Genomic DNA, 22,701 nt, shown 5'->3' with positions numbered 1-22,701 from the left:
ACACCTTCCACCATCCCAGGCTGCTCCAAGCCCTGTCCAGCCTGGCCTTGGGCACTGCCAGGGATCCAGGGGCAGCCACAGCTGCTCTGGGCACCCTGTGCCAGGGCCTGCCCAACCTGCCAGGGAACAATTCCTTCCCAATATCCCATCCATCCTTCCAATGTCCAGGATTGGACCTGGCAGGCAGAGCTAAGCCCTGTCCCACCATGCCCAGTGGGAAGCCAGTCCTGTCCCTCCATCCCTTGTCCCAAGTCCCTCCCTCTCTTTCCTGTAGCCCCTTCAGGCCCTGCAAGGCCACAATTTGGTCACCCCAAAGCTTCTCCTCTCCAGGTGAACTCCCCCAGCTGTGCCAGCCTTTCCTCCAGCAGAGCTGCTCCATCCCTCTGCTCATCCTGGTGCCTCCCTGGGCTCTCTCCAGCAGCTCCAGGTCCCTCTTGTGCTGGCCCCAGGTGATTTCTCTGCAAGAACCCTTTGTGCTGCAGCTTTATCTCCCCTGCTTTCCTCGAGCAACCTGGCCCAGGCAACAGGGCCCTTTCCCTCATCCCAGGTTTCTGCAATCCCAACACACAAAGCCCCACGTCCAAATCCATCTCCAGAGTCCTTGGCAGAAGAGGAAGGATCAATATCAGGCACAAACCCTGCATAGGCAGCAGGAGAACAACACATTCCAGACCCCTGCAGCCTGAGCAGGAGAGCAGACTCACAGCCTGCTTCCAAACTTTGGGAAATGGATTTGGAGAAAAATTTTTAAAGCTTGACAGAAGGCTTACGTAGTGTGCATCTGTATGTAAACTTTGAGATAAGAAATGTTGACTTAGAAATGCCATGGAATAGAACAGGCATTGTTGAGAGAGAAATAGAACTAAAACAATGTTTTAAAAGGTAGCTTTGTAAAAAAAGACTAGATATTTTAGAGAAATAAAATTATGAAAGATGTAGTAATTTTTACAGGGGCAATTTTAGATGATTGGTTTTGAAGTTTATTATTATTTGTCCTATGGTGTGGTTAAAGTTGATAGGTTAAAAAACTATTATAATGTATTGTAATTAAGAACTAGTTGCCTTCTGATTGCTTCCAAACCACCCCTGCTCCTTTCCACACACACAAAATTCACTTTGTTTTTGCTTTGCACCCGCTGTTCCTTTTTTTCCTGTTGCTTCCCAGGCAGGGCAATCAGCAAAGAGAGTTGGCAGCTTTGGGCATGCCGCGGCTCCCGTGCCACCTCCGCTCCCTTACATGGCCCGCAGCTCGGGCAGGCACAGCATTCCCCGCATTCTTCCCTTTTTCCCTGCTTTTTATCCCCGTTTCCCTCGGCAGGAGACAACACAAACACAAGGAGTAAGGCCGCCCTCTGCTGCCCTGCGCCAAACATTGGGAAAGCGGCAACACAAGAAAAATCCCAACAAAACACAACAGCTACCGAGCAAAAAACATCCCCAAAGCGACCAAAATGCAACATAGAAATAAAAAAATAGTAATTTGATTTTTAAAAAATAGCAATACTATTGCTCAAGCCCAGCTTTAATACAGTAATTTATTGGGTTTCTCTGCAAGGGGCTACCACAAGTTTTTAATCAAGTTTTTTTGACTTACCCACTACAACTCTCCAAAAAGTGAACACGTGGCATCTTAAGGAGCTTATTTAGATAAAAATGGGCATTTATAAACCCACAGCACTGCCTTAGGTCCCTTACAGCAATCAAAGTCACAGCCTTATTTCTGGTTAATATTCATTTTGCCCAATAAACAAATGATTTCAGAGCTGTAACAGCTCTGCCTGCAGACACCACATTTTGGGTAGGTTTTCTTTTCCATTCCTGTGGTAGGGTAAATCATACCAGACTTAAATATTGCCATCTCTTTGCTCCCCCTTAAAGAGAGGCAAAAGATTGATCTGGTGTGAGCTGCAAGCAATGATTTGATGCAGTAATGGACATTAAAGCATTGATTTGCACCCACTCCTGGCTCAACTCCCAACCACTCTGAGTGTGCACACAAAATTCAGGACACACAGACCCAAACCATCCCTATTGTTTAGTATTAATGACCAATCTGAACAAAATGAAGGGTGTTTATTTCCTCTATACATGCCACAGCTTTGTCTCATTTCTTTGCATTTTAAATTATTCCATTTTCAGAAGTCTGGCTCTTTTTACTCTCCATTTATATTCTCTTGTAAACTCCCAGAAAAGTCAATTAAATTTAAATAGCTCATGCTAATACCACAAATATTTCACTGCAATTGCAGCTAATCCGTCACCTCCCCAGAACCTCACAACAAACCCTGACTTCCCAAACTGCTCAGATGTACAGATAAAATCAAGTTTTGCGAGCGAACTCTGATTTTAAAAACCATGAATGCAATTTCCAAGCAGGATCAGTATTGATTGGGCAGCAGAACAGCAAATGCTGAGCATGGAGGGGTAAATTATGGGAGAAAAATCAATCCAGGAGCCCTACCAGGATAGGGAATTTAGGTAAATGTGGTTTTTTTATCCCTCAAGCTTCTCTATATTTTTTGTAGGAGACACCCAGGACAGGTGGTAAATAAAGTTTGCAAAAGGCAAATCAAACCCAAGCAGATTAAGTGATTCAGGAAAATATATAAGTCCTCAAACCCAATAAATTCCAATATTCAATCCAATAAATCACTCAGGTGAAACCTCCCAGTACCCAATTCTTTATTAGCATAAAATCCCTACGAGGAGGTGAATTTGGAGGTGGGAACCCCAAATCCAAATTCCAGCCTATGGATAAACCACATTTTGCCAGCTCAACTCTTCCAAAAGAAGGTAAAACTATGGATTTTATCCCCTCACTCCTCCCATTTAAAGGTTTCACCAAATCTCCCACAGCTGGAGCAGGTTTGGAGCTCTTCAGTGGAGAATTCACCTCACCTGGGTAATTCCTTGATGAGAGGTAAAGCTCAGGTAAACCTGAGAGGTAAACCCATTCCATGTCAGCTTGGGAAAAATCTCAGGCATTCCTTAAACTTCTCTCCCATGAACGCAATTCCAGAAGGGTTATTCCAGTTCTTCACAGTGCAACCCTAAGTAATGTTTATTATCAACCCAAGATTTTTTTTACCAGAAAAGCCTTTGAACTTGAACTCAGGTTTTTCTGGCCACTGAATGGCAAGTGATGTGTTTGCAAAATTAAGCTTTCCACTTGTAGGGCATTATTAGGACTCATTTCATTATGTTAATGGGTTTTAAATTTTTGTTTCTTTAATTTTTCTTCCTCTTCAGCAACACACAGGAAATAAAAAGAAGAGACTGGCATATCACACTGCTAAGTCTGCAGAAACATCTTCAAGTTCTTGCAGAGAGCAGTGATTAAAGCTTTAAAAAATGTACCTGATCCCCCCTGAAGGAAAAGAGGGCTGCTGGAACATAAATCCACCTGAATTAGAGCACAGCTCGTCTGCTGATCATTGAAACCACATGGTTTAACCCATCTCTTGGATCTGCAGCTTTAGTTTGTTTCATTTTATCTCATTTCTGTGCCTGAAAAATCACAGCAGCCCGAAGGATGAACTTAATTGCACCTCCAGTGAGCTGCATGGGTTAATTACCATAATTACTCATTCCTAGCCTGGTCAGCTCCCTGCATTCATCTGCTGCACACCCAGGCTGAATAATTCAGCAGGTATTAATTATTTATGGCCTGGAGCTCTTCAGAAGGCAGTCGGTGCCAGGATTGGACCTGGCAGGCAGAGCCAAGCCCTGCCCCACCGTGCCCAGCTCAGCTTTATCCCGGGACTCACAGCAGGGAAAATGGGCTGGGGTTGCATTTAGCCACCAAAAAAATGATTTTAAACCTCCCCACGTCCAGTACTTGATTTATCAGGGATGACAGTGACAGCAAAGCAATCTGGGGAGGGGAAAAAATCACCTTTTCCTTTTGGATCCTTGATGGAATGTGCTGGAAAGGAGAACAGTGCCAGGCACAGGCATTGCTCCCCTACAATCTCTGCCATGATTTGCTCTCCTGCCTGGGTGGGTGCTTGGTTTAGGTAGGGAAGGACCCTACAGCCACAAAATGGGCATTGGGACCTCCAAAAAACAGGGGTGGCACCTGTGCCCAGCCCAGAAAAGCCAGGCTGGAGCTCTCCTCCTGCTGGGAAGAGCCTCTCCACCTCCATCCCCTGCTTTGGTGGGGCCTCAGGGAAGACAACACAAACCCAGAGGGTGGGTGGGAATGGATGTGTAAAGAACTTTTAATAGAAAGTTTATAGGGTTTCGTATATTTGTGTGTAAACACGGGGATGAGGTGTGTTGATTTAGGGAAGTTGTGGGATAGAGATAACATTGCTGAGAGAGATTGAGTGAGAAACAAGTTTAAAACTATAGTTTTGTAAGAAGATCAAATATTTTAGAAAATTTAAATTGTGAAAGATGTATTTTAGTACGATTATGTAAAAAAATAGAAGTCATTAGTGTTAGAAGTAATAGTGATATTTGTGGTAAAAGGTAATAAGCTAAAAATACTTATAAAGGAATAAGTTAGCTTTTGATAGAATGGTGTTAAGTTTTATACCTTTTTTGTTTTACCATTTTTTGAGAAATAATAGAAGAAAATCTTTTAAATCACCTCTCAGTTGCTTCATCTTTAGAATAGAATAGAGATAACATTGCTGAGAGATTGAGCTAGAAATAAATTTTAATAAGTTTTAAAATATAGTTTTGTAAGAAGAGTAAATATTTTAGAAATTTAAAATTGTGAAATATGTATTTAGTAAGATTATGTAAAAATAGAAGTGATTGGTGTTAGAAGTAATAGTGATATTGTGTGGTAAAAGTTAATAAGCTGAAGTATATTTATAAAGAAATAAGTCAGCTTTTAATAGAATGGAGTTAAGTTTTGTATCTTTTGTGTTTGACCTTTTATTGAGACAAATACTAGAATAAAATCCTTTAAAACACCTCAGTTCCTTCATCTTTAGAATAGAAGAGAGATAACATTGCTGAGAGAGAGATTGAGCTAGAAATGTTTTAATAAGTTTTAAAACAAAGTTTTGTAAAAAGATTAAAGATTTTAGAAAATTAAAACTGTGAAAGATGTATTTTAGCAAGATTATGTAAAAAAATAGAAGTGATTAGTGTTAGAATCAATAGTGGTTTTGTAAAGTACAAGTTAATAAGCAAAAAATATTTATAAAGTATTGGATATTTGTAACTAAGAAATAAGTTAGCTTTTGATAGAATGGTGTTAAGTTTTGTATCTTTTGTTTTACCATTCATTGACACTAATAATAAAAGAAAATCTTTTCAATCACCTCTCAGTTGCTTCATCTTTAGAATAGAATAGAGGTAACATTGTTGACAGAGAGACTGACTAGAAATAACTTTCAACGAGTTTCAAAACATAGCCTTGCAAAAAGACTAAGTATTTCAGAAAATTAACTTGAAAGATACATTGTAGCAAGGTCATGTTAAAAAAGTGTTAGAAGCAATAGCAACATTATGTAGCAAAAGTTAATGAGGTAAATAAACATTTGTAAAGTATTGTAACCAGGAAATGGGTTAGCTTCTGATGGAGCGGTGTTAAGTTTAACATCTCTGGTGTCTCGCTATTCATCCAGACCAGTAACAGAATAAAATCTTTTAAAACACCTCTCAGTTGCCCCATAAAAACCAAAAACCCAACAAGGGTGAAGTTTCCCCAGTGTGTGAGCAGGAAACCATGAACTCAAAGGACAAGATACAGCCAGAGGCCAAGGTAACTCCAAGAAGGAGTTACCACTGTAACTCCTGGTGGCTGAGGCTGAACTGCTTTTTTGGAGAGCTAAAATCCCCCCTGTGGCACAGGATGCGGCTGGAGAAGGTAAACAAATACCTGGGAGCTGATATTTGTCAAGGGCAGAGGGGCTTATAAAAAAAAACAGAATAAAAATCTTATTTTACATCATATTAACATTAGAATTTATTAAATGCTCAGTGTTAAGTGGCATTTTTGGAGGAGCAGCAAAAGGCTTTACAACAACTGGAAGATGGGTGAATCCATTTTTCCATGTGAAAAATGAGGCACCTATTTTGAACAAGGACAAATATCCAGGTGCACAAAATCCCTGGGAAAGGCTCACCCACGTCTCCACCTGCAGCAGTGCCCATCACCACCCCAGCTGAGCAGATTTATGCTCTAAAACCCCCAAACCACCCGGATTTTTCCTCCCCAAGCGTGTTTATCCTCAAATCTCCTCTGCAGCCTCTGCTGCCACCCCCTGTCCCCTCCATCCCCAAAGAGCTGTGCCAAAATATTTCCAGCGCCAAGCCCTGGACGCCAGCACACAGGAGTGGCTTCTCCCCACCTTCCCCCTGGGTTTGGGGGTTTGGCAGCCTCCCCCCAGGCACCCTTCGTGATCAAAAGCCCAGAGAGGGAACAGGGCAGCCTTTCAGGCTCCCCCAGGCGGGGCCAGCCCCGGCTCCATGGGCAGCTCCTGGAGGGTGCTGTGGTTACCCACAGGGCAGCAGCGCCGTGCACAGCCCTCATTCCAACCTTCTGCAGAGACATCTCTGCTCTGTGAGGCCCTTCACCGGGGCACAGGGTGGGGAGGCTGAGCTGAAAGCGTTTTTTCATTCCCAGGAAAGCCAGGGGGCTCTGCAGCTTTTCCCTCCCTCTATTCCCTGGCATCGGTTTTTTGGGAGCTTTATTTAATCACTTCCCAGAATTAAACTAAGGGCTGTCCCCCTGCTGGACTGTGCTTTTTTCTGACTCAGAGATGGGACAACTGAGAGGTGTTTTAAAAACTTTTATTCTGTTTTCAGTCTCATGAGAAGGGTAACACAATATAGATGTCATAATTCACGCTATCATGTTGTATTGGTGGGGAGGAATGATGAATCTGACTCCATGTTCTCAGAAGGCTAATTCATTATTTTATGATACTGTATTATATTAAAGAATACTATACTAAAGAATGCAGAAAGGATACTTACAGGAGGCTAAAGAGATAATAATGAAAACTCATTACACTCTCCAGAGTCCTGACACAGCTTGGCCAATAAGTCAAAACAATTCACAGCAGAAACCAGTGAAACAATCACCTGTTGGATAAACAATCTCCAACCACATTCCAAAGCAGCAAAACACAGGAGAAGCAATGAGATAATATTGTTTTCCTTTTTCTCTGAAGCTTCTCAGCTTCCCAGGAGAAAAATCCTGGGTGAAGGGATTTTTCAGAAAATATGAATGTGACACTGTCACAGTCAGAAGCCAACTATTTCCTAATTACAATACACTATAAGCATTTTTTAGCTTATTAGGTTTTGCCACACTACATTGTAAATGCTTTAAAACTAATAATCTAAAATTACACCTTGTGGGTCTTACTACAATACATTTTTCATAGTCCTATTTCTCCAAAATATCTACTCTTTTTTACAAAACTATCCTTTAAAACTTATTTCTAATTCTATTTCTCTCTTAACAACATCTATCTTATTCTGTAAGATTTCTAAGTCAATATTTCTTATCTCAAAATTTATATACAAATACACACTATGTGAACCTTCTGTCAAACCTTAAGAATTTTCTACAGATCTATTTCTCACAGTACCCTGCATTTTGTCAGGGTTTTACCCCAAGATATGGCTCTGTCACTGCCTTAAGCATCAAATATTTCCAGCCATGTGGAAGATAAAGCTGAAATAATCCAAGGGTTAAAACCACACTTTTCTCCCAGATCTCCTTTCCCTCCCAGAAGCCATGGGCAGGAAGGAGGTGGCAAAAATCCATCTATCAGCTCAGCCTTACACTGAATTTCCATTAATGCCCTGACCAGACCCAATCCAGCCCTGGTTCTCCCACATGGTATCAAACCCTTTCTTTTCTTGCACCACCAGCTCTTTTAAACTGAAAAATTAGGGAGAGGTTGGCATTGGGAAAAAAAAAAAGCAGGAGATATAGCCCAGGTTTGAGAGTTCTTTTACCTCCTCTTTAGGAGGAGCAGAAAAAGGCTTTACAAGAACTGGAAGATGGGTGAATCCATATGAAAAATGAAGCACCTATTTTGAACAAGGACAAATATCCAGGTGCACAAAATCTCTGGGAAAGGCTCACCCACATCTCCTGCATCAGGCTGGGGTTGGGGTTCATGATCCACAGAGAGTCCTGAAGGTTGGAAAACCCCTCTTTGATGAAGTCCAACCATTCCCCAGCACTGCCAAGGTCACATCTAACCCACATCCCCAGCTGCCACATCCACAGTCTTGGAACACTCACAGAATCACAGTCACTGGGATGGGCTGGAAGAGACCTCCAAGATCATTGAGTCCAACCCAGCCCCAACACCTCAACTGAACCCTGGCACCCAGTGCCACATCCAGTCTGTTTTAAACACAGCCAGGGATGGTGACTCCACCCTTCCCTGGGCAGGCCATTCCAGAATTTTATCAGCCTTTCTGTAAAAAACTTTTTTCTAATATCCAATCAATATTTCCCTTGGCACAGCTTGAGGCTGTGTCCCCTGGTTCTGTCAGTGCTGCCTGGAGAAGAGCCCAGCCCCAGCTGAGCACAGCCACCTTTCAGGAGCTGTACAGAGTGATAAGGTCACCCCTGAGTCTCCTTTTCTCCAGGCTGAGCACCCCCAGCTCCCTCAGGGGTTCCTCTCAGGGTTTGTGTTCCCAGCCCCTCTCCAGCCCCGTTGCCTCCTCTGGACGCGCTCCAGCGCCTCAACGTCCTTCCCAACCTGAGGGGCCAGAGCTGGACACAGCACTCCAGGTGTGGCCCCACCAGTGCCAGCCACAGGGGCAGAATGATCTGCTCCTGCTGGCCACACCATTCCTGACCCAGGCCAGGAGCCATTGGGCTTCTTGGCCACCAGGGCACACTCCCAGGGCTGTGACTCCCCCACTTCCCTGAGCAAGCCCCTTCCAAGGCCTGAGCACCCTTTTGGTGAAGGAATTTCCACTGATATCCCATTAAAACCCCCTCTGGAGCAACCTAAGGCCATTTCCTCATCCTGTCCCTGTTCCCCAGGAGCAGAGCCTGAACCCCCTGGCTGCCCCTCCTGTCAGGGGGTTGTGGAGAGCAATAAAATTCCACACAGGACTTGATCCTACAGGGAAGATGCCAAAGCTCCAAGTCCCAAAAAACCTGCGCCACTCCTCATTTCCAGCCTGATCTTTTCCCTGCGGTGCTCCTGAATGAGAAGCCCACTTAAAAAGACAAATCTGTGTTTAACCTCCTGGACACTTTTATTGGTTGGAGACCAGTAAATTCTCATTTCTTGGAGTCTCCAGGCCTGCTTTATCAGCCTGATAACCACAGTCACTACCCTGGGTATGGCTAGGGATGTGTACAAGCGGAAAGCAGATTTGGGAAGGTAAAAGTGAGCGAGGACCTCGAGGTTTTAAAGATCAGCCAGTAATGAGATGACATTTCCTGTGTCCAGGAACATTTGTCTGTAATGAAAGCGATGCCTGAGCACATCAAACTGGGCTGTAATTATCCCATTATCCTCGTGTCAGGTCTGAAGGCTAAACTGAGATAATGTCAGTGGAAAACGCTTCCCCCACACTGGGGAATCATTCCCTCCATGGTTTCATTAGGGGAGTACCAGGCTCAAGCAGCTTTTGCTGTGAGCAGGAGCAGCTTGAAACAGCATCTCAGCTTTTCCCTCAAATCCCGCTCCTTAAATCTGCCCCTTAGGATGAGGATTTGGGAGAGAAATGCTTGGGATGGGACCAGCAGAGAGAAAAGGGCAGAAGAAACCTCACCAGAACATCCTCAGCAAGAGACTTGGGGCAATCCTGGTGTTCTCCAGGCCAAAAACCATCCCTGTTCACAGGGCCAGGCAGCTCAGACTGAGAAAATAAAATAAAATAAAATAAAATAAAATAAAATAAAATAAAATAAAATAAAATAAAATAAAATAAAATAAAATAAATAATTTTGTATAATTAAATGGAAGTGTTAGCACAGCTTGGCCAAGGCAGCATGGGCTGGAAAGAGAAACCTCCAGAAAAATTAAAGCAGACAGCAATGCCAATCCATAGGACCCTATGGAAAACAGATCTCCTGGAATGAGCTTTATTAAAGCACCTCCAAAACTGGGCTGAAAAAAGCATTTGCAGCAGTGCAATGCAATTAAAAGGCTGCTGTGAAGAGGCTGAGTCACAAACTCGAGCTCCCTGGGAGCATCTCCAGCTCCGGGGGATTTTATCCTGGCACAGGAAGGGTTAAAAGTGAGGGAAAAGCGCTTGGGAGAAGCGTGGGAAGGACAGCAAACAGCCAGGGCAGGATGAGCAGCTGGGCCGGGAGGCTGAGACAGATCCAGGCTGGAAATGTGGAAGGGATACTGAAAGCAGAGCAATTAGCGCAATTAATCAACCCTGCAGCTCGCGGGGCAGGGCTTGGAGCCGGGATTTTATTAATGACAGAAATGCATCAGTGGAAAAAAAAACCTCCACGGAGGGCAAGGGAGCATCTGCAAACAGGGCTGGATAATCTCTGAGTTTGGGATTGAAGGAACTTGAGATGGTAGTTTGTGTTTGGATTTAGGTGTTTGCTGGTTTTTATTAGTGAAACAGCTTTATAACTGTGAGTTTGGTAGTCTTTCATTAGCAAGGCACAAAATGGCTAACTATTTCTTGTTATAAGGTCTTTTAAGACTAAACTATCTAATTGAGAAAGGACACTGATTATTTTCTTTTTTAGCTTAGTAACTGATCTTTTGAAGCTTGCAGTGTGGACTTTTCTGTCTAATTACAAAGCATCACTCAAACTTATGAAGAAGAAGGCAAAGAAGAATAACTTGCTTTTATCTTAAAATTTCTATCTTGCTTCATATTTATTTTTGTATTCTAAAACCTTAAACTCTAAGTTTTCTACTTTGTGATATTACACACTTCTAACTAACTCCACACTTGTAATCTCAGTGCTAATAATTAATTTTTGGAAGTCTTCTCTACAGCTTTAGGTCAGTTGTGGTGTTCTCTTGTGGGTCTGTGCCTTTAAGCACAGAAAGTTTAACATTTTTAGCGTCCAGGATTCCAACACTGGATGAGCAAAGCTGACTTCCTGAGATTCCCACTCAGGAGCTGGAGCACTTCCCATTCCTCCTCTGCCTCCCAGCATCCCCCAGCCCCACAAATGCAATTTTAAATCCCCTTCCCCAGTCAGGGTTACACAGCAGGCTGGAATAGGGATGCAGGGATTTATCAGCTCCCTGTTCTCCCTCACAATGTGAACACCACGAGCACAACACCCACGCAAGGAGCTGCTGCTTCCAGTTCCCAGGGAATCACAGGCTGGGAGCAGGGTCAGGAGAGGAGTCACTGTGGGGGAAACCAGCTCCAGGGGACTTTTCCATGTGCTGCCTGAGCTGGAGACATCACAGAAACGCTGGCTGGGGAGCTTTGTGACATCATTCCATAGGAAGTTTCCCATTTCGTTGAAAGCTTTTAAAAGAGAGTTGATTTTTAGCTGCTGGATGTCACTGCGGTATTTTCTGAAAAATCCCTTCGCCAGGATTTCTTCTCTTGGGAAGTTGAGAAACCTCAAAGAAAAATGTAAATAATAATTATTTGATTTGTTTCTCCTGTTTTGCTGCTTTGGAATGTGGTAGGTGATTGTTTGATTGGTTCCATGTGAATTGTTTTTGCTTAATGACCAATCACAGCCAGGTATGTCAGACTCTGAGGAGTTTTTATTATTCATTCTTTTCTACCTTTCTGATGTATCCTTTCTCTATAGTTTAGTATAGCATTCTTTTACTATAATATCATAATATAATAAATCAGTCTTCTGAGAAAATGCAGTCAGATTCATCTCTTCCCTCGTCCTGGGACCCTCACAAACACCACAACTGGATATTTGGCAGCAAAACAAAGGAGAAGGCTCCCAAACAGAAATCCACCAGCTCAACATAAAAGATGGGAATCAGCTGTACCTGTTTTTAATCTCAGAGTAGAAATTACAATTTAAGGGGTCAACCCAGTAAAAAAGGTGCAACGAGCAGCAGCAGCAGGAACTGGGAGTGTGAGACACAACTGTCCCAAAATCAAATGGTCCCTGCCACTGATGCTTTAGGATGGATTTGACTGCACAGACTTGGGAGAGATTAATCAGACCCCAAAAGTTCCCTAAAACCAGCCTTCAGCTGATCCACAGCACCACTTCCTTTTTTGCTTTTCTGCCTCCAAACATACGGAATAATGGAACAAAAAATTTAATATTCATAATACCCCACCAGCTCAACCTATATTTTTCCAGCATGTTCCCACAGAAGAACAAGTTCCTGGCTGAAGTTGCCACGAGCATTCTCCTATCAAAAGATAAAACACTTTGAAATTCTTTTTTTCAAGGTGATTATTTTAGAGGGAGGGATAAATTTCAATCCAGCTTCAAGTCTCTCTGCCCCAGCAGTGCTGAGGAATGTGGGGGAAAAGATTTAAAATGTCAGGGTTTCTGCAAGGGAGACCAACTGCTCTGGTGTGTGCTTCCCAAAAGGCATTGCAGCCTTTTCCCTGGATGGGACATGGGATAATAAACCTGCAGATCAAAGGGAGAAACGTGCTCCTGGCAGGGAGAGCCCAGCCTTGCACTGTGGGATCAAAGGGAAGGCAGAGATTTCACCCTTTACTTGACATGGATTTCATAAAGCAGAATGAAAATCAGTGGGGGGAGAAAGAAGAAAAACCAACCCACAACCACCACCTTTCATGCTGCTTTCAGTTTAGGATTTTATTTTTTTAAAATATTGAACAGCTCTTTTCTGAACTACAGAGCAGACAGAAATAAAGTAGCTGAGGAGGGGGCTGCTGTCTGCTGATAAAATACCCTCTCAGTGTCTTTCCATGAAAATTTTCCCTCTAAGAGCTGATTTGGTTTTTTTTTTTTTTTCCTGCCTCCATACAGGCTGAAATGGCCTCAGAAATGCCCCCAAGGCTTTGTGAAAAGGGTAAACATCAAATGCAGAAAAAGCAGAATCCCTGACTGGCTTGGGTGGGCTGGAAGATGGGAAGCAAAACCAGCTTGGAGATGCAGCCCTGGTATTTAAATAAATATAAAAAAATAATATTTTATATAAATTTTCCCAGATGAAGCAACTTCCTGGTGTTTTTCCCACCTTCCCAGAGAATTCCTTCCCAGATTTTCTCCACTATACCTTTCCAAACCTTCAGAACCTTTCTGTATTTCTACAAACACAGATTTATTTTCTTTTGAATGTCAAAAAAACCCCCATGGGCTGGAGCAAGAGGGGACACTGGATGTATTTATTCCTTCCAGCTTCTTGATTTTTTTTAAAGATCCATTTTTAGGAAGTGTAGCAACTCCCCAGGTGTCTCTCCCTGCTTCTTTCCCTGCCCCACAGTCACTCTGGGATTCCTTACAAACAGCCAAGCTGGAAGCCACCTTTGGGATGCATTTTGAAGGGACTGCTTCCTGCTACCCCCACCAATTCCAGGCTTTAAAAGCTGAATTTTGGCTTAATAATTGCAAGCACCAAAATTCTGTCTCACTCAGGGGATTTGGGTGTAGTTCTTTGGGGTCTCAAGGAATTATTCCTAGTTTTCCTTCCCACCTCCACACACCACAGGAAAAATAATACAGAGCACAGCTCATCAGAAATTGATGGATTAAAGAGTTTTGTTGACAATACAGTGCAGATACATAAATAGAAAGTGGAATTCCCAGATATAGGATCTGATCCCCTACTACGAACAGCTCAATATATTTTTTAAATTTTTTTTAAGCAGAATTATTATACTAATTGGTCACTTAAAATCCTGGTGATGATTTTTACCTGGGAGGATTTTGTAGAAACTCCCAAGAAAGATGCAAATGAAAACAACTCAAAATTCCAAATTTGCTGTGCTTGCTGCAATCAATCAATCAATCAACCACAGCCTCCTTTAGTGCAAACTTCATGCCAGAAACCCCAAATATTAAGATATTTCTCCTGAACCTGTTTATCACCTGCACAGTTTCCTTCTGGGTATTTTACGTTAAATAATTCTTTGTTTTCCCCCCCTGTAGCTGCTGTTTGAGTTTTCATCACCCCACTGGCCTGTCATTATTTTAGTGCCAAGAGGTGGATGTTTTCATTCCATTTTACACCTTAAAATGTATCAAAACCAGGAATCACCAAGAAAATCACAGCCAAATCTATTTACACTCCTTTGAGTCAAAGAGAAGAGATTTGATCCCATTACTGGAAAGCTTTTTCCCTCTCCTGTACCAATTCCCACAACGCTCAGGCTCAGCACCCAGCATGAATTAAATCCCAAAAATTGAATTTTGAATTTAAAATTATCTCAATCCTTTATCCTTGTGGATCCCCAGGATCATCCCAGCTCCTGCCGCCACCCGTGGGCCTGAGCTCTGCCTCCCTCCCTCCTTTTTTAGCATCTTCTGCCTCATTTGTGACTACAGGGTTTTATTACTAATGGAACAAAAATGCTCTGAGAACACCCATGAGCAGGACACAGAAAAAAAAATCTATTTGAAAAAAAAGCAATCCTCATCTTTTCCACTCAGGAGGTCACAGCAGAGGGGAAAGCCCTTCAGGAAGCCCCTTGCCAAAGCTCTGTCAGAGATTTTCCAGGACCTCCAGCAGCTCCACAACCAAGTGGAAACTTTGGGAAGGATTTTTCCTGAAGTTTCTCGTTAGGAAAGAGGCACTCAGGGTTTTATTTTTGTCCTTTCTATCCCATTTTCCTCTGATAAGATTTCATCATCCAGGGGGATTTTTTTTTTTTTTTTAATTTTTTTTTTTTTTTTTCTGGAGAATTACCTTTTCCATTCTGAGGGACGATTGTGATAAAAATGACAGAACAATTCTGACAAAAGTGACACAAAAATCCTGAAGAAAAGGATACAACAATTCTGAAGAAAGTCACTTTAAAAAGCCTGACAGAAATTATAAAGAAGCCAAATGAGTGAGGCCAAGCGTTTTTACACCACCACATCCACGTGCCACTTTTAAAACTGCAGCAGCAAGAGGGACACAGGACCCTTTTTCTCCTCCAAACCAAGAGATGTCCACAAGTAGAAAAACAACAAAATCCCAGCTCCCAGCCCCTTGTATTTTTATAAATCCACTCACACCAAAGATCCAGCAGGGAAAAGCAGTTTCTGGTGGCCTTGCCTGGGAGCACAGCTGAGGTTTAGAGCCCACATGCAACCAGGTTTTCAGGGATTGGGAAGCAGAGCTCCAGGCAGAGGGAAGGTGGGGGACATGGAGATCTGGCAGCTGCCCTGAAATCTCTGGGCCTGTGGTTTGGTGCCCCAAGGGAGGCTCCAAAAACCTCCCGACTTGAGGCATTTAAAAATAGGCTGAAGGAAGAATTTGGGATGACGCCGCTGGGACAGAGCCTGCGTCAGCCAGGGATGGGCACTGCCCCATTCCCTTGGCACGAGTGTGCCCTTCCTCAGGGCAGACCTCAGAAACACACTGCAAAGATTCCAAGTCTTCTTCCCAAACCGTGCAGAAAAATGATCATTTTTATAATTTAAAAAAAAAAAAATCCTGCCATCTTGCGCTTCCTTTCTTCACCAGGACCAGGGATCACGTCAAATAATCAATTTTTATTTTTTAAGTTTTGCATGTTTATATATAAATGAATCCTTTTTTTTTTTTTTTCATTTCAGATGTTTGCATATAAATGAATACCTGTTTTGTACTATTTTTGGAAGGGCAAGCTGAGTTTAGCTGCTCTTGCTGTGCTGCTCTGGCCCACGAGGAAGCACCAAAGGGATAGGATGGAAAAGGTGGATTGGGTGACCAGGGCTGCTGGTGACAGACAGACAGACAGACGCCAGGATGTACCCAGTGGAAAGGCACCATTTGATGCCTTTTGGGAGCCAAATTTCTCCCCATCCTGGCTCAATTTTCAGGTCTCCTGTAAACCAAAGGGAAGCGATGCCCAGGGAAAGGGGGGGAGCAGTGAGTTCAGCCCATTAAAAATTAAAAGACAGGAAATTATTTCCATTGATTAACCATAAACATTTGCTTCTCTCCCTCTCTAAAACCCTTCTGTGCTTATTTGTCTGACCTTGGGCTTCTCGGGGGGTTGATGTCACACCTCTGCCTGCAGTGACAACTCACTTTGTCCCCCCCCGTCTTCACTCCACTGCTTCATGCCACAAGTTGCTCCATCCTCATAAGCAGAGAGGACCAAGCAAAGAGTCCATCTCCCACTTTCATTGGGAATATTTTGGAATATTTTCCAGCTCTCCCCAGATTTAAGCAATCCTCTGTCAAACTTCCCTCTGTATTTCTCTCCCTTGAAGCAGCCACGCTCTCCCAACACAACGAGCAATGAGGTCAGTGTTAATTCCTCCTCTGCCAATATAATTCCAGCTAATAAAATCCTTCTGATCTTTGGTGAGGATCACCCAGGGATGAAGCATCCGAGGAATTTGCTGTTGCAGCACATGAGGAGCGGATGGGACCGGATTGGGGACGGGTAAATGAGGAAGAGAGGCGTTTTTAGAGTCGTAATTAATGGCAAAATCACTGCTGTCCTTCCTCTGAGCTTTGCAAAGCCATGCTGATCCTTACAGAGAGAAACCAGCAGCCACAGGCCCAGCAAAAGCTCCCTGTTTGAACGACTTCAGACCCAGCTGCTGAGTGGTGTCACACATTGCACGGGGACAGTCCCAAACTGCCCTTCCTCAGCTTAAAGGCTGAAGTGTCACACACAGGCAGCAGGTCACACACTGGTCTCCCACCAGTAAAAAAAAAAATGAGGCAAAAGCTCCTTTTCCAGGCTGGCCAGGCCCTGAGGGAGGGTGGTTCCAGGTAGTGGGGAAGCAGCTGGGTTGTTTTTCACGGGCAGGCTGAGCGCAGGATCGATATCGCTTTAGTGGCTGGCAGCTGATGAGATCATGGCTAAATTAACGCAGCTCACTTCCCAGAAAGGGGCTGAGAGGGGAAGGACACGGCTCCAGGGAGGGGGAAGCTCCCCCTTGCCATGCTCAGGGGATTGGAGACCATCCACAGAGCAGCTCCAGGGGTGGAGGAGATGTGAGACAGAAGTGTTACGGGGGGGAATAGTGATGGAGAATTACAGGGCTGTGCAGGACATCTCTGCTTCAGCCTGGGACAGCCCCAGTACAGCTTTGAAGGTGAGTTTTGGACTGGAGACCTCCCAGGCTGCCCAGTTTTTACCCCAGGCATGGCTGGTCCTGGTCTGAGCAATACCCAAACCCCAGAGATGGACTGATCCTGCCATGGCCATCAGCAAACATCAGCTTATCCCAATCATGAGCAATCCCTTTATGCTTTTGCAGCATCAAGTCAAGAGGGTCCACTCCAACCCTCCATCCCCAGTACCACCCAAAGCCTTTAATCCTGAGTTTAAACACCTTGGGTGAACACATGCCCTCAGCAAAATATCCCCCACCACCTCAGGGAAGGTGGAAGCAGGAGAAACAAGGATTCATGCCTGATTTTACCTGGAAAACCACAGGCAGGAGGACTGGTCCAGGACTGGGAGGCTGAAACCACAATATACCCCAATACCTCGCCTAAAATGTTAGACCCCACTGCCATCTTGTGGCAAATGCTTCCTGAAATAAAGTTTAAAAGGGGGAAAATCCACTAAAAAGTTGCAGAAAAAGTTAGGGAGCCAAGAAGGATGGGTAAATTACCAGGAGCAGAGTGGGGAAACTCATCTGTCTTAAATGATGAGCCTACAGCACTGTGTCAGACTGAAACAGGCATGGAAATACCCAGGAATGGCACTGTCTGAGCTGGATTTGGAGAGTTCAGGGTATAACCACACACCAAACGTGGAATTGCCTGCAGGGCCAGGGCTTCAGGAAAGATTCAGTCAGAGTTCCAAAAGTATTCCAGAGTTCCCAAAGTCATTTCACGCTGCCCTGGTTTGAAGGAGGCTTCTCACCCCAAATAAGCAGGATTTAGCTGGAATTAGACATTGCACCTCAGAATTAAGGCAGGCAGCAGCTGGAATTTCCTGGGAGGATGATCTGGAGATGGGCTCAGGGCTCAGGTGGATTGCTCCCAGGACACAGAGCACCTCTGCGTGCAGGGACAGGCAGGGCTGATCCAGCTCTTAGTCCTGGCTTTGCCACACCTCAGCATTTACTTTTTTGCATCATTGATCATCTGCAGTGCTTTTGCTTAGCAACTGGGCATCACTTTAGCAAAGTGCCTGGATTGCTGCATTATCCCTGGATGGCTCCCATCCTGCCAGGAAAAACAGGGACAAACAGGTTTTCCTTCTTTGTGTTGCCATAAGGGGCTGGCAGGTGCTGGATCAGACAGCCCCGAGGCCTTGTGTGATCCGAAACACTCACTGGCTGTGGGAGAAAGTGAATCAAAACTCACTGACCATAAATAAATTAAGGAATCATTTACAAGAAGTGCAGCTCCGCTCTCAACTCGAATCTCTGCTGGCAGGAACAGATCAAGGAATAAGAGGAAGGAATTATTTTGAAGACAGGCACAGAAAGCGGCTAGTTTGAAAGAAAATCTAATTTACAGATTGGATATAGATACATGGATAGCTCTATGCACCTGGCCAGCTACACAGCAATGCTTTCTGCCATTAAAATGTATATTTCCATGTTTTCAGAAGGAACAACAGCATAAAAACACACTTTCAGACCAAAGATAACACATCCTCACCACCTTTCTATTTACACATCCCTATTCTTTGGATCTCTGCAAGCCTTTTCAACTCTGCCATTGCTGCATGTGACAGGGGTGCATTACAAGAGGCACAGCATATTTAATCCAACTCCATTCTCCACTTTCAGCTGGGATTTATCCCTGTTTGAGTTCCTGTTGTCCCATAGTTTGCTGTTTTCAACTCCTTGACAGTTTTACGTGACGGTGTACGTTACAGATAATAAACAAATCCAATTATATTGTAAATAACTACATCTTCAGGGATGGAAAACTCCTTGGAGATTGATCCCAGGTAAAACGGTTTCTTTTTTGGCATTCAACTGAAAACAGGTGGGCCTGAACATCCCCCTGGGGGTTTTCTGCTCTGGAAGTTGTCTGTGGGTTTTGGAAAAGAGGTGTTCCCCATCCTCAGCCTGCCAGGGACGAGGGATGGAGAGCTGGGAGCTGCTGCTGTCGCTGGAGCACAGGCAGGAGGCTCTTGGAGGTGCATGAGCTCCCCATAAATAAATCAGCCAAGTGCTGTCAGCAGTGCTGAGATGCCAGAGGCAGAGAAAGCCCCGGGGACACCGAGGGGAGCTGGCACCAGAGCCATCCCTGCCTCCAGCCAGCAAGGGGAGCGGGGAGAGCTCGTCATGCCCTTGGCACTGCTCTGTGGCACAGCCCCGTGCTCCCTGACCCCAGCCCAGCACCCTGGAGCCGGATCAAGGACCCACACACTGCCCTTTGAAAAAGCACCTCCATCTAGCCCGTGGTGGGGAGGGATTTGGGGGGAAAACAGGGAGAAAAGGGAGGTTGTGGGTGCAGCGTGCTCAGCACACCACGGAGCCGCCCGCCGCTCTCCCAGCAACGAGACGGGAGAAGAATTAAGCAGAATTAAAGGAAGAATTAAGAATTAAAACCCAAAAGCAATCCCAGACCGGCTTGGTTACCATTGTCATGGCTACCACGAGCGAGGCTGAGGCATGGGGGATGCCAGGGGACGGAGTTCCAGCCTGGAACTGTCCGCAGGCCCCACCAGGAGTTTTTTCCTGCCTGCTGAAACATCATCTGAGGATGACGGGAATGATGCAGGATGGGCCAAACGACCTTCACTGCATCACATGGACACAGCTTTTCCTGCAGCTGGCCTGCCAGCCCAAACTGGGAAAAGCACGGGAAAGCCTCAGGCCAGGACTAAACCTCGCTGGAGCCGTGAGCAGGTTTAACAACTTCTCAATAAGTGATTACTCAGGGTGGGGACACTGGGTCCTGCCCTCACCACAGGTGCCAGGTCACTGTCACCTTCCCGAGGCTCAGGATGATCAGTGCCTCAAAAAAATCAACAGCAAAAGGAAAAGTTGGACGCGGTTTCTCCTCCATCCACAACACCTGGCCTCTGCCTTGGTGCACAGGGATGTGCTGCCCCAGGGAAGGACAAACGGACACGGTCAGCTCCCTGGGCACAGCAGTTTGCTTTATTAAATCACCAAAGGCAGGGAAAAGAATAACACTGAATTTAAAAAGCCCAAAGCCAAGTGCTCCCTGTTTGAGCAATAACAAGGGGCAGGGCACAGGAGAGGAGGAAAGGGCTGGAGTTAGGTCTGGGCACATTTGGGGAGAGCTCTGGATTCACACCCACACACAGATCCCCACAGGAATGGCTCTGCTGAAACAAATCACTTCTCACAGGGGACACGGGATTGTGCCCTGCTCGAGAAGCACCAGGCACAGCTTCTGCCCAAAGCAGGGTCACACTGTGGTCACACACAACTTCTCCACCACGTCAGCCTCCCCAGCAGCCAGCACAGCACCACGCTCCCCATTTTTCCCACATGTATGGAAGAAGGACAACCCCCGAGACCCCGGCTTGAGTGATGCAGACCCCATGCTCCCCCAAAAAAACCTCTTCGTGGGTGCCTGACAGCGGCATGGGGAAACAGAAACACGGAATTATTAATGTGGAAAAGCCCTTCATGACCAGCGAGTCCCACCGGGATAACGGGAGGCAAAGCACGGCTGGAGCTGCGTTTTTGGGGAGAATGGGGTGGGGAAATGGGGGGGATAGGGGCGAGGGGTACCACCTGCCCGCGGAACGAGGCTGCCGGGGGTGCTGGCGGCTCTCGAGCAGCCACCGAACAACTTCCCGGCCCCGCCGCAAACTTTTCCCAGCGCCGGGGAGGCACCGCCGCCCCCCCGCGCCCCGGCCGAGCATCCCCCGGGAGCCGCGGCGGGCAAGGGAACGGCGAAGCCAGGGAGGGAGGGAGCTCCGGGCTGTCCGATGCCCCGCAGGGCTCCTTCCCGGCGGCTCCGAGCCGCTCCACGCCCCGGGTGCGCTCCGTGCCGGCGATGCCAGGCGGGGGGACGCGGCGTCCCGGCTAACCCGCTGGGGAGCGGGTTTAAAAAAAGGGGTGCCATCCCTACCTCTCGGCCTTGGTGAACTTGCGGAAAGCCTGGCGGAGGTCGTGGAAGGAGCGGTAGGTCTGCGGCTCGGCCGAGATGCCCTGCGCCCGGGTGGTGCGGGGCCCGATGTGCGGGCTGGGGGCCGGCAGCACGGACTGGCATTTGTGCAGCCGCCGCCGCAGCTCCTGGATCTCCTCGTCCTTCTCCCCCAGGCGCCGCTCCAGCTCCTTGATCCGCTCCTCCTTCAGCAGCAGCAGCTTGGTGAAGTCCCCTTCCAGCTCGGTCATTTTGGGGCTGCCGGGCCGGTCCCGCTCGCATGGAGCGGCTCCCGGGGCAGGGGAGCGGCTGCGCCCGCCCGGCTCAGGGCAGCGGCCCCGGCATCGCCCCGCGCCCAGCCCAGCCGGCCCAGGGGCCGGCAGAAACCGCCCCGAAAACAGCGGCCAGCGAGGGAAAAGGCGGCGGGGGGAAAAGGACGAGAAAAGGGGAAAGAGCTCTTGTGCCACTCTGCGAGGCTGGGATCCTGGAAATAGCAACAATTACCATGTGATCGCAGGGTGACGCAGCTCCTTGTAACTGGAGCCGAAGACTTGGGATTCAAACAAGAGCACTTCATAAATATTGAATCGCCTCCCGCTAATGAGCCACGTGGAGCCGCCCCTCGGCCCGCCCGGCCCGGCCCCCGGCAGCTCAGCATCACCGGCAGCGGCTCAGCATCCCCGGCAGCTCCTCAGCATCCCCGGCAGCGCCTCAGCATCCCCGGCAGCGCCTCAGCATCCCCGGCAGCGCCTCAGCATCCCGGCCTGCACCCCCCGGGAGCTCTGCATCCCATTCCTCCCGCCTCGGGAACTCAGCATCCCACCTCTCTCCACGTTCCAGTTTGTGTTACCCTCAGCACTCCCGCGTTGGGTACCCCCACTTTGGCACCTTGCACGCCTCCCCTCCATCCTTCCCTGCCCAGATTGTCCCGTGTACCTCATGGCTGGGGCGCCGCACATCCCACCCAGCATCCCTCCCCGTGCAGGACTCTACACCCCTTCCCACCAGGTTTCCTGGCTCCCTGCCCTCCAGGCCAGCCCCCAGCACATGCCAGCCCATCCTGTGGGACACGCAGCTTTCCAGACAGCCGGTGTCCCTCACCCCAACCTGCACCCCACGCCCTGAGGGAGCAGAGCCCGTCCCCAGGCACAGACACCGGGGCCCTGGTGGCACCTGAGGGGGAGGCAGCCGGAGTGCTCTGCCAGCTTGTCCAGGGAGGGAGGAACTCATCCTTCCTGGACTTATTTGGAAGAGCCCATCACGCACATGAATTTTTAATGCCGGCTGGCAAAGGGCACCATCAGCTCCCCTATCACATTTCCCTCCCAAACCACTCTTGTTTCCAAGGAGGGATTTCAGCAGCCCCTTGCTGCAGGCAAAAAAAAGGGGAGGGGGTTTTTCTCAGCCCACACAGCCAGGCCTTGGGCACTCAGGGCACTCAGAAACCCCTCAGCATCCACATCCCAACCCATGGAATCTTGTGCCACGACTTTAGGGACAGACTCCCTGATCTGCTAGGGCAGGGCAAGGAGAAAGTAAAGCATCTGAGCCGGAGGACAAGATAGATCGGTAGATAGAGTATTAAATTAAGGGTTGAAAAATCAATTAGCAGCGTCTCTGTCTTTTAATGAGGTGGGGGTGGTGGGGTGATTTGCACCCCGTGTCTGTGCCTCCAGCCTTT

General features: G+C 46.7%; 1 protein-coding gene across 1 annotated transcript in view; it reads right to left on the bottom strand.

Moving 5' to 3' along the window:
* The window catches only part of PRKG1 (protein kinase cGMP-dependent 1), a 368,725-nt gene extending 347,332 nt beyond the window's left edge, over nt 1-21,393 (bottom strand). The window contains exon 1 of the mRNA XM_064429924.1: nt 21,006-21,393. Coding sequence (XP_064285994.1) covers nt 21,006-21,271 — 266 coding nt within the window. The 5' untranslated portion in view covers nt 21,272-21,393. The remainder of the gene's footprint in view (nt 1-21,005) is intronic.
* Between the last annotated feature and the right edge of the window lie 1,308 nt (nt 21,394-22,701).

The sequence above is a fragment of the Passer domesticus genome, chromosome 8 (genome assembly GCF_036417665.1).
Source record: "Passer domesticus isolate bPasDom1 chromosome 8, bPasDom1.hap1, whole genome shotgun sequence".
Lineage (NCBI taxonomy): Eukaryota > Metazoa > Chordata > Aves > Passeriformes > Passeridae > Passer > Passer domesticus.
This window is presented reverse-complemented; position numbering and strand designations above follow the sequence as displayed.